At 32.5% G+C, this 17,474-nt stretch overlaps 2 protein-coding genes across 4 annotated transcripts; both read right to left on the bottom strand.

The window, feature by feature from the left end:
- Positions 1–781: 781 nt before the first annotated feature.
- LOC137826555 (uncharacterized) lies at positions 782–8,024 on the bottom strand. 2 transcript variants are annotated; one of them, XM_068632560.1, is made up of 12 exons: positions 7,625–8,024; positions 6,915–7,030; positions 6,209–6,278; positions 5,181–5,328; positions 4,952–5,089; positions 4,496–4,635; positions 3,495–3,542; positions 2,539–2,649; positions 2,258–2,439; positions 2,058–2,179; positions 1,424–1,500; positions 782–1,215 (listed from the first exon to the last, which is right to left on the bottom strand). In XM_068632560.1, exons 1-12 carry the CDS (start codon positions 7,862–7,864, stop codon positions 1,084–1,086), a joined length of 1,524 nt encoding a protein of 507 aa, XP_068488661.1. In that variant the 5' UTR covers positions 7,865–8,024; the 3' UTR covers positions 782–1,083. The 2 variants fall into 2 exon arrangements, with proteins under 2 accessions (XP_068488661.1, XP_068488671.1); XM_068632570.1 differs by having other exon boundaries at positions 7,614–7,770.
- A 1,979-nt stretch (positions 8,025–10,003) lies between these two features.
- Positions 10,004–16,596, bottom strand: LOC137826527 (protein CHROMATIN REMODELING 35-like). 2 transcript variants are annotated; one of them, XM_068632521.1, is made up of 7 exons: positions 16,508–16,596; positions 16,283–16,350; positions 14,847–15,343; positions 13,522–13,722; positions 12,696–12,863; positions 10,574–12,303; positions 10,004–10,208 (listed from the first exon to the last, which is right to left on the bottom strand). In XM_068632521.1, exons 2-7 carry the CDS (start codon positions 16,332–16,334, stop codon positions 10,154–10,156), a joined length of 2,703 nt encoding a protein of 900 aa, XP_068488622.1. In that variant the 5' UTR covers positions 16,335–16,350; positions 16,508–16,596; the 3' UTR covers positions 10,004–10,153. The 2 variants fall into 2 exon arrangements, with proteins under 2 accessions (XP_068488622.1, XP_068488631.1); XM_068632530.1 differs by having other exon boundaries at positions 16,283–16,510.
- Between the last annotated feature and the right edge of the window lie 878 nt (positions 16,597–17,474).

Genomic DNA, 17,474 nt, shown 5'->3' with positions numbered 1-17,474 from the left:
AATTTTAAGAGAAAGATAACTTAATGAAATATATTATTTATGATAAAAGTAATTTATATTTTTATATTTTTATTTTATATATTTATATATTTATATTTTAAATATTTTAATATAAGAATACCTTATTTACCATTTGGTATAAAATTGAGATAACTGTGCATAGTATATTTACTTACAAATAATATAGATATGAACCAGGAAATTCTTTCTACTCAACGGATTATATATCTGTTAATTATTTTAGTTAGAAAAGTAATTTATGTAAATAATTATATTCAGTATTATATTTTCTATTTTTAATCATGTATTATATTTTTTACTTTTTAAATAAAATATCTGTCATATCTCTTTTCTTTTATAATATGAAACTACTATTTGAAAAGTTATAAATAGTTTTTATTTGAAATTAAACAACTTTATTAGTATTTTTTAATATCAACTTCTAAATTAAATATTAGTTATTAAAATTTGTTGGCAATAATTTGGCGAGTAATATATATTGTTTTAATTTAGTAGAGTTCTTGATTATTAATCAATAGGAAATTTCGTAACAAAATGTGGCTATATATACACAAATTTTAATTATAATTTTCTAAAGGTTGATTTTGTTACATAAATTTGATGTTTAGCTTATCTTGTATACAAATATTTATAATATATTTTTGTATTATTTTAGAAAATTGAGTATTTTGGATTAATTATCCTGAGATGAGATTTATCACTCAATGTGTCTGGATTATGCATCCAAACAGAAGCATCCAAGAAAAAGGAGAGAGATATGTAAATGTGAGAAAGAAGTGATTTATTGTTTGTATAAAATTACATATAGGGAAGAATGTCCAGAAAATATATTCGTCATAATTCGCATACAAAATCCCTAATCATGTCTAAGAATACAATTTCTTTCTTCCACACAAACTTAATATAATATCTTTGGTTTCCTAATCATGTGAGGCTGTGGGTGATTGATTCATGGATACAAAGTACATTGCATTAAGAATTGAAAAAATAAAAAAATAATAGCACAAAAATACAGAAGAGAATGGTGAGGTGAAGGAGAACTTATTGGCTTTCTTTAAACTTCTATTGTTGTGTATATTTGTTTTGATTTGTTCTTTCTCTCTTCCACACAATTACTACGCCATAAAAATCAGATGAAGCCAATAAATTTTCTCCATGGTTCCAGGCAATACCCATCACAGGAAATCGATGACCCTGCAGCATTACAATCATTTTATGCATTTTCACCTTTATTATAACATCAATCATATTAGTTTAACAAAACCACACTCAATCCCCTTAAAAAAAAACATGATTGGAAGACAAAACTCAACTAAAGATGACTATAATCAGGTTCTCTATCGGAGACAGTCATCAGTTTTTAGAAAAAATCAAAATACCTTGGATGAAAGAAAAGACTAACCTGTAGCTTGTTCACACATGTATTTTTGGGCCGAGTTAAATCATAAAAGTAGACATTTGAGTCCTCACTTCCAGCAACTTCACATGGCAAAACAGTATAAGATAATGTAAGAAAGACAACCACAGTAATGTTGCTTAAGTAAAAGGTATTTAAGAAAAACTTGCAGCATATCAGTCTCCGTTTCCATTGAAGTCTCAATTGTAGGCATTATTTAAATCTCGTTTGGTAAACATTCTTGCTAGTTAAAATAAATTATTAGAATAACAAAGATATAGAAAAGGAAGATCTTATTATGAAAGTATACGATGGGTTTATATACAGAGTGAAAGAGGAGAGATACACAGAAAACAGTTTAGCAACTAACTGTCTAATATAAATCAAATTTCTCCTGTGAGTTAAATCACAAGTTAATTGATTTTCACTGGTGAGAAACTTCTTTTCTTTTCTTTTCTTATAAATACTTATGGAGAAGTTGACAAATTCAAGCAGTACATAATCCTCGACTTATTTTCTAGTTTTACACAGGCAGAGTTTGGGTTATTAAAACCAGATTATTATTTAAAAGTCCTTCAAGAGACGGAAGAGGGAGGAAATGGAGAAGAGAAAGAAGTTTGCAAGAATGATATCAACATACCTATGAATTCTCCTTTTTCAAGGGAAAGGAGAGGACAGAAAGAAGCTTGAATTTTGTGTATACGTGGAGCTAATTTTAGAGAGCATCGAAGAGTTAAATAGCCATTTATCTCCAAAGCCACACTACAATACACCAATATTAGTGCTCCAAAGGAAAATGAGAGTTAAAAAAAGAGAACTTAAAGAAAACTTTTTTTGAACCTGAAGAAAGACAGGTTTCCATCCTGGGTACATGTCAACAACACAGGTCCACGAGCGAGCAGAGAGAAACTCCTATACTGCACTGTGGTAACAGGAGATTTTTGCTTGCTACTACTTCGATAACGATGCGAGCGAGATAATACACCGGTGTGAGAGTTCATATTTACTGAGTATATACATCCCTGCACATACAATCCAGTACCTAAAGAAAATGAGATCAACCTAACAATTAGGATATACAAAACAAAATACATGTGCAGTGCATATATAGAGCAGCTCACCTGTCCATCTCCACAAAATATGAGAAGTCCTGTATGGTCATGGTCCAAAGAGGTAACTTCACTGTCAAATAGTGATTTATTAATTACCCTTCCGGTACTAAAATTGAACACCTGATACATCATATCACTTTTAAGAAAAATAATAAATTACTGTAAAAGGAAATGTAAGTAAAAAATTACAACATCATAAGGGAGGATTTTATGTGGTGGAAAGTAGTAAAAAATACACATAGTAACTAAGCCACAGATATTTAATAGTGGGAGCATTTGATGAATTGAAGTGACTGTCACTGCCTTTCTCTTATTCCAGTGTCTGAATAACAAACAACCATTCAATGACTCAATCAAATGATCTATGAGTCTGCTTGAATATGGGGAGTGGAAAGGAAATGATGGGAAAGGAATAATTCTCCTTATTTAGGAGGTTGAAATTTTGTGGAAGGGAAAGTGTGTAGAACCATTCCCATTCAAACTATCTGAGCCGTTCCCTCCTAACAAAGGGATAATGAGGGGTTACTTTTATTTTTTTAAAACTTTGCATTTACTACTTTACCTTCATAAATTGAGTAACTTAATAAAAAGGTTATATTTAATTTCACAGCGCACCACTTATAAACCACAAGACCTTCCTATTTCTTCCCTAATTAATATCCAAACACAGAAAGGTAACTCTATTCCCTATTCATTTTACTCCATTCTCTGTGAATCGTCTGAGCATAATAATAGCACCAAACCACACAAAACAAACAGTTCTCGATACTTTACAAACAAATAACACAATGCTACTTCAATAACATTTAAGGTCTGAGCAACCCCACCATATCAAAGACATTTCAGGTTTACCAAGCAAGAACAGAAACAACCAAATATATTCCAACAGAAAAGCTTCAGCAAAAGTGTCAAACATGTTACTTCCTTCTCTAAAATAACAAAATGGAAACAATTAATATATTTACGTTGATTTCTTTGTTTGCATTTCCAACTGAAAGGAAGTTATTATTTACCTGCACCAAATACAGAAAAAATACAGGCTTCAGTAGCAACCAAGGATGGAATCAAAAGAAAAAAAATTATTTACCAATATAAAATATCCAAATCCACATGCATAATGATATAGGAAACCATATCTTTGGAAAAATTGGACAAGTTGCAAATAATATTTAAGTTTCAGTAGATGAGAGGAAATCTGAAGCAAATTGTTGTCATTTACCCATTCTTTCCTAACTAAAAAACTCCCCTCCTCCCATGCTCACCCTCTATCATAGAGAAAAACATTCAGTTTCACTAGATGTGACAAAGATGAAAAATTCTATATGCTAAATTCACAGCCTCCTCCCCTCACTATTTTATGCTTCAAAGCATATTTGTATTTGTTGCAGCCTCAAGCACAACCAATTCAAAATAAAACCAATGTGTATGGAGGAAGTCTTAAATTCTTTAACATGGACCACAGAGAAAAGTACTGGTCCACCTCACCATTTTCTCTTTTTGAAAAAAGGTTTGATCAACAAAAAAAAGAAAAGACGAGAGAGGAAAAAAACTACAAATAAATCCAAGTTCAAGATCACAATGAATGTCTGAGACCTTCTGCAAACTGAGATTCAATTCCACCCATAAAAATCTAGCCATGTTCAATATACGAAAGTCAATTTTATCACTTCCCTTAGTGTAAAAAGTGGCTATTAGAACTTCTAGAAAAATATTTAGACATAAGAGTGACAGTCTAGTAAATTGAATACACACAAAGCAAGAGATAAAAGTCACAGGTTACTTTTCATACAAACATGAAATTTACCATAAAATTTCCAGAATATCTAAAGTTTTCAAATCTAAGACGACGGTGTTTTGTCCAACTATTAAAGAAGGCAACGGTATCCTCTAAAGAGATGGGAAGGCTAGCATTCTTAATAAAAAAGAAGACACCTTTATGCATAAACACACCCCCAATTATACTTACAGGGTGAAAACGGATACACAATTGTGGAGATACTCCATATATCACCCGTATGCAAATACCTTTCGCTATCTCCCATACTCTCACAGTTTTATCCAATGAAGACGATGCAATGTATTGATTATTTGATGTAAAATCAAAATCTGAAAATAAACAAGCATATGAGGTCATGTAATAAATTAGGGAGCATTACAATTTAGGAAATTTTGGAAAATCATAATTCCACATTAGGAATAAGTGACAAATTCAGCAAGAATAATTAGTCAATGGCTGCAGTATTTTTCTGAAATCTGGCTAATTTGATCTCCAATTGGAAAAAATGCAGACCAAGATTTATTGATCCATAATGTCCCAATTAAAAATAATACATTAGGTGATATTTCCTTAGCGCACTTGGTCATATATGTCATGCAGCATTAAATATAGATCAAATAAACAAAGACAGTTTATCCAACCAACCTGTTACATCTTTGGAATGCCCATCCAGTTGTTTGATGACTGAAGGATTCTCTGATACACTGCAGACAGTCAAGGTTCCATCAGATGCCCCATAACCAAGTAGATCAGAACTCATGTGCCCAAACTTCAACACGGTAACTACACATAAAGATTTTCAGGATTATTCCACCAGAAAGTAAAACAGAGACTGGTATTAGTGTAACAAAAGACAAATTTAGATCAGACTTACCAGAGGCTTTGCACTTGTCAAAGATACAATGCATTCCAACAAAAGAATAAGCAGACTCAGCCCCACGGTGTCTAGGATGATCAGAATCACTTACACTTGAGCCAAAACTCAATCTATGATTATGTACTGGATTTGCATTTTGCAGATCCTACAATTTTGATAAATGACGAAAAAAAGTAAACGATCATGAAATTTAAACTAATACTCACAGCATATGAGCTAAACAGTACTGATCTCCTTCAATTTCAAAACAATTAGACAAAGCTCCAATTATCATGGCCTAACATAACCCACATATCCCTTAACAGTACAAACGCCCAAAGTATACTTGTAACATCTTGTTAAATATATGGTTAGTCTATCTATTTCATTAGTGTAGTCTTATGTAATATCTAAACCAATAAGTCAGTTTATGTAAATTTCCCCCAATCCAAGAAACTTAGGTGTATTTACTCAGACTGACTAACAGCAACTTCTATAATTGTAGTTTCAGCAAGAAGCATTGAGCAAAACTTACTAATATCAAGAAAGTGACAGTCAAATCTACCCAACAAAGTATAGGGTTGGTTTCAAGCCAATAATCAGTAAAGAATATAGTGTATCATCTATGGGCAATGTTAACTGCTTTATGACTAATAAAAAGTTATCTTGCCTTTTTCTAATGTATCTAGTTTAGTTTCTGAATGCTTTGTTTAGCTCTTCTACAAACTTTTTCTTCCTAAAAGAACGGAAAAAAAAAAAAACTGAATAACCGTAAGAATCCCACTTGACCGGTTGCCACACCAAAGCACAATCAGCACTTCCTGGACAATAGCAGTACCAGTTCAAAAGACTGGCTGGTTATCCTATCAGTTATTATGGTACACTCTGATATACTTAAATTAAAAGGTATAAATCCCATTAACAGAATATGTCTATCTGGTCATAATTTTAATGTATATGGCATTTTTCTACCCAATTAAGAGTTAAAGATAAAAGGTATGTGCAATACAAGTATATTGCAACAAAATCTACATCACACAACTTACCCTCCCAGAACTCAAGCTATCCACCTCAGACCAACGGGAGTGTGGAGTTGGAGATGGAAAAAATCGGCCACTGATGCATCAACCAGTAAATTATCCTGATGTCAGAATTGTATGGAAACATAAATTTAAACTAGTACCGTGAATGAGAAAGCTGCATTGACATAAAATGTGGTTATAATTACAAACAGAAACTCAAATTGAAGAATTAACCACAACGATGTACATCGAATCGAATTCACATTAAAATAAGAAAGACAATTGATGGGAAAAAATGTACAGAAATTAAGATAATTTTGATATAAGAGACAAAGTACAAGTGTTGGAAAATATGATGTCATCCTAAATTAACCTAAAACATAACCGAGAAAAGACCAGTCAAGAACATTAGATAAGCTAAAACCAGCTTGCTACACAACCAGACATAAATCACAATCATCTTGTCAATATGTTTTAGATTACATATGTGAAGAAAGAAAGTAGATTTAAATGAATAACAACATCTGTCTTCCAAAATTTTCCATACAGATCAAAGTTTAATTTACTGTCCAACAGCACATCCAGATCACTTAGAAGCTCCGTATCCAATCATGGGCATCTTTAATTCCTTATTTTATCTCCTTTCAGCAACCATATCATCAAATTATGTGATACAAAATTAAGCAAATATGTACTCATTAGTTCCAGTAAAAAAAGAAAAAACAGCAACCTGTTTCCTGGAGTACTCTGCAGACTAGGGGCTCGCGAACTATCCCTTTCCCAGTTTTTAGACCTACTCATGTAATTCCGGTATGCCACATAAGTTTTCTCATTGCATCTCCAATCCTTCAACACAATCACATGTCCATAAGTCAAATAGTAACAACAACACAGCCCCAGAAGATAACACTATCACAAGTAATAAGAAGAAGAAGAAAGACCGAACTTTTTATACTATTCTCTTATCAGAATTGAAGTTTCACCTCGGCAATCTTTGTAATATAAGGTGGTTAGCACTAAATGAAACATGGATTACCTATGTAAAACTCCAATTCTGATTAACTGCACTTGAAACTGTATATAAATACTGTCCTAATAATAATAATAATAATAAACTCAGCACTAAACGTACTTAAACATCGTTTATGATAATTGAGAACATTGTAGGAACACGCAAGTCAACAAGCTTATAATCAAAAAGTCAAAATGTAACAATATACAGAAACACTAAAACCAAATCATCACCATAAATTATGCAAATCTGTCACGATTGATCTGCATAAAGAAACAGAATTATATGCATATAAGAGAACGAGATCGGTGATTATAAAGAGAATTAAGCTACAAGCACTTATAACAATCTCAATTTTCAGATTGTGATGATAAAATTATCAGAAACATTAGATTTAGATAAGAGTGCGTGTTCTACACGGAGCGTACTCTGCGGCGGATAATTCCAGCCTCCGCCTTCCGAAGAAGGAGGAGGCGGCGAACGCCAATGTACTCGGGATCGGCGTCGGCGGTGACTGGCTGAAGCAAACAGCAGAACAACTCTGGATCTGAACTCTTCTCGTCATTGTCTACCTCGTTGTTGTCGGTGTGGTTGTTGAGGAGGTGGTGTTCGTTTTGTTGCGGTTCTGTTTCGCCGTTGTTGACGGCGGCGCTGCCTTGCTCCGCCATGATGATCTATGGAGCGTTCATCGGAGAGCGGTGGCCGAACCCGATTCTCCGGCGAACTTTGCCACGGTTAATGTGTGAAGTTGGATTCTAATGAGAGAAATGCAGAGAGACACAGAGAGAGATCGAAATTAACTGGAGACCTTACCAACCGGTGACCGGTAGAAAATTCAGCGGAAAATAAACATAGATATTAATTAAAAATTGATTAAAAAACAGCTATTGCGCTTAATTTAGAACAATGAAATTACACATGTAATTTTTATTAAATGTTTAACACAATTACCATTATTTAAAAAAATGAGAAAATTTAATGAGTTAAATTATAATTTTCTATATTACTTTTTATTTATATCAAATTTATGAAAAATAAATAATAATATAAAAATAGTTAATGATTAATATTTTAGTATATTTCAAAATATAAAAGAGCACTAATATTTTAACACTCTAAACAATAATTACACTTACCTCACAATTTAATAAATTAATATTTTAATTATATTATTTTATTTTAATTTAAATACTAATATATATTAGTATAATGAGTTGTCAAATAAATATTTTTACTTTTTAGATATCAAAGTATTTTTTTGAAAATATAATATCAAACTAGTTGAAAATATATGGTATGTGTGTTTGTTTTATTATGATAACAAAAAATAAACAATATTTTTATCATAATTATTAAAATAAAAAATATATTCAATTGAGTTTATGTAAGAAATAGAATTGTATTTTAATATACTTACTTTACTTATGAAAGACAACTTTTTCATAAAGTTTGATGGTAGAATTGTAGTCACAAAACATTATAACACCTTTTTTTTTTTTTAAAGTTTTCAGTATTTCACAACTTGATATATTAACATTTTAAGTAACAACAATTATTTATTATCATAAAAAAAAATGTATTATTAAAAAAAAATATGAAGAAATTAGACTAAAACTAATATGTGATCACCACTAAATATGTATTTAATCTAATTAAGTTTGTTAAGAATGTGATCACCACTTCATAATGATTTTTGTTGATGAACATGCAAAAAAAACTTTGAAGTACATCAATTGTAAGCTTGTCAATTTCTTCTTCGATAAAGCACAGAATGTAGTCAAAATTCTCAAAGAATGTTTGTATTATCTTCTCAACGATCTTAGCATCTACCATGTCATTTCCATAATTTCTCAAGTCAATGCCACCACCATGACTCATGCAACATAGTAGGTGATCGTCTCTCCTACCTTCATCTCTAATAGCTCAAAGGTTCTTCAAAGTCTCTGAAGTTGAGCATTCTTGGAAGTCTTTCTGAGTGATGACTTTCATAATAGACTTCTCAATAGCTTGGAAAAGATAGTTCCTGACCTTTAAATCCTTTAACTTCAACTCATAATGTTTTCCTTGGCGTTGCTGACATGTTATCAATGGTAAATAACAAACTGAATTGACTAATAAGAAACCTTGACACTTAGATTTTCCATTGATAAAACTCTTTGATTGGTCAAGATTTGATCTTGTAAACATGATCAAAATTTGGATTCATAATATAAGGATCATAACCATATAGAATTTACTCAACCTCTTCTCAATCTCTTCCAATGAATCAACTTCTGAAAACATATTAACCTCCTTAGCAGCTAATTGAGCTTCATCAGTAAAGAACTAATGTCATGATTTGTTTGTTTAAGAAATCTCAATTTATGGATAGAATGACAAACACGATGGATATCATTTGCGGATTCCACATGTTGTAACGATAAAGAAAAAACTGAAAATTCAACTTCTTCCATGTGATTGAGGAAACTTTGGTAAGAGACCACATCTCAAACACATGCAAACCAAGAGAGATCATTTTTGCCATTAAGCTTTTTCAAGTAATTGTGGAAGCCCCAGTGAAAGAGTTGACAAGTTCTGAAGAAATTAAGGTAAAGGAAGGTGAAAAAAAATAGGAACCAAGAGAGGGAAAGGGCTGCATCCTATGGGTTGAGCTAATCAATGGTGGAAAAGAGGCAAGGATGACAGTGGACAATGAAAATATAAGCAAGAATGCTTAAGAGATTAACTCATCTCTTAGCTTATTCATGTGTTTAATCTATACGACCATTCATTGTGCTATTTCACAGACTTTGCAAAGCACAAGCATCTTGGGTGAACATGTCATATATAAGAGCAGTATAGTATATAATACATAGTGTAACTAAAAAATTAATGGCTATAGAGTAAACCATTAAACATGATACATATGAAATTAGGTATAGGACATAAAAAAGGAGAGGATTCCTAGCTTGCACAGGTCAAATTCTCTTGTTCTGTTTATACTGATAACCAGGCTCTGATTCACTTGACCACCTGCACACACACCAAAACTGCATGAATACTACTAAAACTAAACCAGAATCACAAATTTCTCAGAGCAACAAGTGAAGAAACCAGATGGAAATACAAAACAAATTTTAAACACACAACACAGAACAACATGTAAAATTAAGTTCTCCAGATTGTTCTAAATATTGAAAGCCAGATCAGATATTCTAACATGATCAATGACCAATATTTATTGTAAAAAGATAGGCTTCTATAAAATTATTTTATCCAAAATATTTCTTTCTTGTCTGTAGATCCTGATTAAAGCAGGAAAACTTTCAGATGAGTTATGATACAAACGTAAAAAGACAGGCATATGATATGAAAAAAGGGAAAGAATGGTCATTAACCTTTTATATAAAGCTTTTACATCCTCCCCTAACAGTGGACTTTCAAGAAATTCATCACCACACTCTTTCACCTCAACTGCCTCAACTTCAAAAGCTCGATCACCGCAATACTCATTCCATTCAAACCACATTTTTGAAATTAATTCTTTCTTGAAACAAACATGGTGGTCTTCCTCTTCCGGAGAATCAGCGGATACTAAACGATACACAAAAACCTTCTTCGTCTGGCCGGGTCTGAATGCACGACCTATAGCTTGACGCGTAACCGATGGATTGAGATGAACGTCCAAGATAATTATGCGAGAGGCACCAACCAGTGATATACCCTCTCCACATGCCTTGATTGAGCCAAAGAAGACTTTGGCTTCACGAGAATTGTTAAATTTTTCCATGGACCATTCTCGGTGCTCAGAGCTTGATTCTCCTGAGATTACAAAAATTTCTCTTCCAAGACTCCAGCCTTTCCACTTCATAGTCAACCTTTCTAAATATTTCAAAGGTAACAGATACTGACTGAAAACTAGAAGCTTCTCCCCTGCTGATTCACACAGATTTAGCAAGTTGTAATAAAATTTTGACTTCACACCATCTCTAATATCCAGTTTATCTACCAAATCATCCATTACATGATCAGATATAGAATTTTCACCACACTTTTCTGCTAGTGGTTTCAGTTTAGGATGCAAATAGACAGCACTTCCTATAGAAGATATCCTGAACTTTCTGCTAGATAGTTTTTTTATTTTCCCTACTTCAGGCTTCTGTCTAGGGCTAAGAGTGAGCACCACGGTAAAATCAACAAGACCAGGAAGCTCATCAAGAAAATCTCCTTTATAATAGTGAAGTACCTGGCTCGTCATCTCACGTAAATCTTGTATAACAGCTATTTTCCTTTTAAAATCAGGGTCCTTCTGCAAAGTGTTTTCAACTAAATCATAGAAGGTTCTCATTCCTGGTATATGAACTCTACTTTCAATGCGCCTCACAATAGGCTTTGATGTTTCCATCTTCAAAAATTTTGGCCGAACAAGATTTAAAATGTTAAACACCTCCCGGACATGATTTTGATAAAGGGTTCCTGACAGTACAACTTTTCTAGGCGTTTGAACTTTTGCAAGGGACTGCACCATATCTGTGTTTTCATTCCTAGGATTGTGTCCCTCGTCTAAAATAAGAATTGAAGGAACCTTGAGCAAAATATCTTGGCAAGATAATGATGTACTATTGGTCCCATTATCACAGACAATAGAGGAGAACTGTTTGTATCCTAGGAAAAGAATACTCTTCTGCTCCATCCATTGCTTCAGCACTTCCAGTTGTTGACTTCTGCTGTCTGCCTTCACTGTGTAGAAGTCATACAGAGGTATGTCCTCCACCTGCCATATTTGAAACTCCTTTTTCCATGTTGACAATATTCCCTTGGGAAGCACCACTAAGGGTCTTGCATTCGGATACTTGCCTAGAAAACTTTGCATGAAACTGATTATCATGAATGTTTTCCCAGATCCTGGAGCATGGGCTAAGATGCAGCCACCAGGATGGTCACCTGCAAGATTTCTACCAAGAAAATTGAATCCTTCAATTTGATGGGGTTTCATCTGTTTCATGTGTCTAGGGTGCGCTGGGATTTCAGTAACTATGAGGTCATCTTTAACAACATTAATTCCAAATACATCTGTTTTCTTGGTATTCCATGAATCAGACGCATAAGTTCTTGTGCTTCGTTTAACCTTCAATAAAATTAATATGATAATTAAAAGTCGTTTCTATAAAGCAACCAATACCACATGATTTGAATAATGATCTACCTGCTATTGTATTGTCTTGGTTTAATAAAGGGGTTGATAAGTCCTTAAAGAGAACTCAGATGGATTAAACAAAATAAACATTTTCCAGCAGGTGTGGGAAACAGTAAATTATCACAAGAATTTCCTTAACACAAGATTTATAGAGAAATTTAACAATTCACTTGTCATATTGTTAGGTCCTGCTCTGCCCAGACTTTCAACCTGTACATCTAATTTCAAGCCCCATACTTAAAAACACAATTTTCACACATTTAATAATTTTTTAATCATGATTTATAAACAAAAAAGCATGAATGCAGGAACTAGAGTTTAACCTTGTACTGAAACTCAAATATGGTTTCAATTCCTCGTTCAATAACCCCACAAACACGACAAACATAGCCAAGGTCATCTTTTAAGAAAAAAGAATGATCACAATCATCATCATCTTCATCATCTTCTTCTTCTGCTTCTTCATCTGGGTGAGGATCAACCGAAACATCCTAGTGGAGATACATTTAAACCAGATCAATGCCAAAGGACCTCTTAAAAATGCCATTTATGGGTAAAATTTAAAGTAAGAAATAATGTACATAAAGCTTAATTACTATGACTTGTGTGCAAGTAAATTCTCCGGGGCACAAAAGAAAAGCATGCGATATCTACATGTTACATGCAATGCAAACAAGTATAACATAGAAAGGTTAAGTGAGAGAGCAAAATAATCAAGGCTAATAAGGACAATCATATGCCTTAACGCACTAAACATAATATTACATTCAATATGCCTTTAGTGAAGTACTGTAGATATAGAATATGCAATACACAAACAACTTATCTAAGATCAGATGACAGAAATGTTAAGAATATTTTCAGTGTACATCAGAAAATAATAATAATAATAACCTACATGTAAAAAACATACTACAATTGTCTACATAAATCAATAAATAATGTAGTTAACAAGTAACAAACCCACCCAACCATGTAACTATGCTATAAGAAAAATGTGATGCCTTCTCAACCCTCAAAACTAACATTATATAACCAAAGCATTACAAATTAAATTACATGAAAAGATCATCCAAATGAATAAATGAAAAACTAATTGGCAGAGACAACTATTATTATTGAAAAATATAACAAATTTAAGTATGATACTTTGGAACATTCTATAGCCATTGACATCTCCTTCCAAATATCTTCTAGACCATCATCTTCAATATCAATGTCATCTTCTTCCTCTTCCAGTACACCAACATAAACACCTTTATTGTTCTGAGTGTTGTTAGGTTTATCCTCCATACTTGTCTCAATTTTTAGATCTCTTTCTCCCGCGTAAGGAATGGGAGGTTGATACCCCTAAAATCCATTGTTACAGGTAGATTAGTAAGGTATGTCAGTGAAACAACTTGCATTAAAATGAAGAACAAGAAAAGAAGAAATACCCAGCAACTTCTCATGTAAACAAACAAACAACCAAACCTTATCCCACTTAGTGAGAATCATCTTTTAAAAATACACATCTAAATCCAACTACAAAAAATCTTACAAAGGAAGGTAATTAAAAGAAAATGTGGTGATTCAACTTAAAACAATTTACACAATATGCTCTGAGAAATAAATGGAAAAGCTCAAATATCAATACACCCTATTCATCTTTCAACACTAGTGCATGCATAGCAAGAGTAAAGAAACAAAATATAAAAGACACACAATTTAGAAACATTATAAATCTATATACATCCAATATTTTCATTTTTTTCATTTTCAACCTTTTTCCCTACTACCAAGAATACATTAAAATACAAACGTAAAGGAAATTTCATATTACATAAGAATATTCAAGTTTAGCAACACATCCAATGATTACAAAACTGATCTTCAGTTTGGTAGAGAGGAAAGGAATAGAGGAAATGAAAGAGAAAAGAAAAGAAGAAATGAGTAGAAAAGGGGGTTGCTTGGTTGGAATGAAATGAGTGGAAAAGAAACACTGTTTTCTTTATTATTCATAATTATGTTATTATTAATATTATTATTTTTAATTACTCATTACTATTGTAACTATTAAAATGGTCTCTTGATCAAATATGGAAATGTTTTTAACCATAAAAAACGGTAAAAAGCCAACATAAGCAATCATGTTAGACTTTAGCAACAGCTAATAGAAACACAACATAAAATGCCAAAAAGCAAAATGACAGGCCAACTCAACATGCCCAAAAGTTAAAACATATAGAATGGATCATATAAGGATGATGCATATGTAAAATGTACAAGTGACTTAAGGCAATATATTTTTTAAGGAACCAAAATTCAAGAAACTAATTCAAGAGTTGATGATAATTTTACAAGAATCAATGTTCCAATAGAAGCTACAATTATGTCAAATCATTCCAAATAAAAGCTCATGCACATTAGCATTCATAATTTCAATGCTCATGTATTTACATAATTACCAAAACAAGGAAAGAGCAAAAACTTACAAGTATCTTCAATGCAGGAGACGGTGCAACTAGTTTAGGCAACACAACTTCATGAAATGGGACCATAGATTTTTCATCTCTGTCATCTTCCTCATCTGAATCAATAATCACAACATGATTTTGTGTTGCAGGGAGATCCTTTCTGGTGTGTTCCCCCTCCAGATCTATGACATTTTGATGCGTCCAAACAGTAACTAGTTGATTTTCCAACTTAGGAGTTTCTTCATCAAGTTTCATTACCGCTTTCTCCCATTGATCCACTAGAATGGGATATTTAACAAAGTAAGGGCCCAATATTTGCATTTTTTGGGCTATAAGGTCCTCTATGTCCTTTGTGACACTTCCAAATTTTCCACTCTCTAAACTATCCAGAACATCAGATATTGCAAATGGATTGCTGTAATCAACAACATATGAAGTCTTATCATGCGTTGAGTATGGCAGGCTATAACTTGAAACTTTCAGTCTTTTGTCTCCACCCGGGTCAGAAGAAAATCCTGGTTTTAAAAAATGGAACTATATTCAATGAAACAAACTACAAATGTTCCTTCAAGTGTTATTATACATTGAATATTCTGCATAACCACACAATCCAATAAGTGCATGCATTATGGGGATTTGGGAAACATAATACCAGACAAGAACCGTGCAGTTTCAACACAGCCAACAACTAATCAAATCAAACCAAGCAAATTCAAAAAATGAAATGAAATATTTGGATTGGAGTTACCATTTTACATGTTTTTAACAGGAAAGCTATATGGACCATTAGATAATTGTATGGCCCAAGCCAAATGGTGTCCACCAACCAATCACCATTTCATATCACACAATTCTCACCCCGTTCCCATCCAGTTTAGAACAGAACGGATTCTGAGTTGCCATTTTTTTTTTTAACTTCACTTCTCAACCTACACCAACACCCTCAGGTTTCACAAAGACTGACTCAAACATCATCACATTGTTTCTGCAAGCTAACATCACTACTTCCAAGCCAACCCATGAATGAATGTCCATGACCAACTGACACATAACTCTCTGGCATCACCAGGAACAGACAGAAAGGGTTGCAAATGCAACACTTCACCATCTAAAAAGGGCTAAAAATACAACACCCAGAGCTAAAAATACATCATCTACACAATCGCAGAGCTCAAATGGCTTCACTGGTCCTTACAAACTACACATAAAGCAACACACACCCAAAACCAAACACGTTAAATCTAGAATTAAAGAAAACAGATTGAATATTATGAATCAAATGTAAAAGACAAAACTTTTCGCATGTAACATGCACATAATCCACAAGAGACAACCATTAACTAAAGAGGGGAAAAGAAAATGATTCTGAAAATGCAAAATAGTGTACCCCAGATGAACATTAATGTCAAATTTAAAATTAAAATGAAAGATTGAGAAGGAAATGATGAATATACCCATTTGTCGAGGGCGTTTTGCACTTGACACAACATCAACAGAGGGCTCCATCACCCAGTTGAAAAAACTGAAAATTGAAGTGAGATTAAAACTAAAACAGATTATGGGTAGCAAATGAAATGATAAATAAATAAATAAAATCAGCTTTGTGATGAAAAGGGTTGAAAATAAGAGAATGAAACGTGTGAGGGATTGAAGAGAGGAAATGGGATTGAGAAATTTACAGAGTGAGTGAAGAATTTGACGAGGCTCTAAGTTTATTCTGTATACTGACACTGTGGAAAAGAATAAAGACACTTTTTCAAGTATCAAAGTAAACACTTCTACAATAAAATAAAAAATAAATAAAATTTTTCACATAAAATTAGTTTTTCTATATCTTGGTCTTGTGCATTTTTTTCTCGTCATATATACTAATTAACTTCCTGACATTTAAAAAAATATTTAGATTTTTTTTTCAGATTATACATATTATTACTTAATTTAATAGGTTTATATTGGATTTTTACATATTAATTGTTTTCTTTTCAAAAATATTATAAAAAATTATTAAATATAAATTAATTTTAGAGATAAAAATAATTAAATATAATATTTTTTAAAATTTTAAAATAATATTTAATTTAATTAATACAGTAATTAATTATTTTTTGTTTTTATAATTAATTTTTATTTAATGATTTTTTAAAGTGACATTTGTTTCTCTATATTTGAAAAAAAAAATTGAAGAGAAAGGCATGGGTTTCATCAAATTTCTTTCACCCCCTCTCTCTTTCTTCTGTGTGCCTTAAATATTAATGTTTGCACCATTCAAAATTCGTCAGCTATAAATTAGCTATTTTGGATCACCTTTTCCTTTTCATTGCTTACCACGTGTTCTTATTCTATATTTCCACTATTCTTTGTAATTTTTTTATTATAACTATGTTTATTACTAGTGGTGCGGGTTGATTCGTCCCACATTGGCCCGTCCCGCATAAGTCCGCAAAATGTGGATCAGGTTAGCCCACGGACTTGTGGGTTGGTCCGCATAACTTTTACAAATGAAAAAACCTTAAAATTGTTGCTCCACAAATCTGGAGAAGAAGATAATGGAAAAAAAAATCTCATGAGTAAAAGTGGCAATCGTAGTCGCAGATGGTGGTGTTGGCGGTGGAGGCGGTTACAGATGGTGGTGTTGGCGGTGGAGGA

Source organism: Phaseolus vulgaris, chromosome 11 (genome assembly GCF_000499845.2).
Source record: "Phaseolus vulgaris cultivar G19833 chromosome 11, P. vulgaris v2.0, whole genome shotgun sequence".
Classification (NCBI taxonomy): Eukaryota; Viridiplantae; Streptophyta; class Magnoliopsida; order Fabales; family Fabaceae; genus Phaseolus; species Phaseolus vulgaris.
The sequence above is the reverse complement of the archived record's forward strand: the minus strand, read 5'-3'. Positions and strand labels throughout refer to the sequence as shown.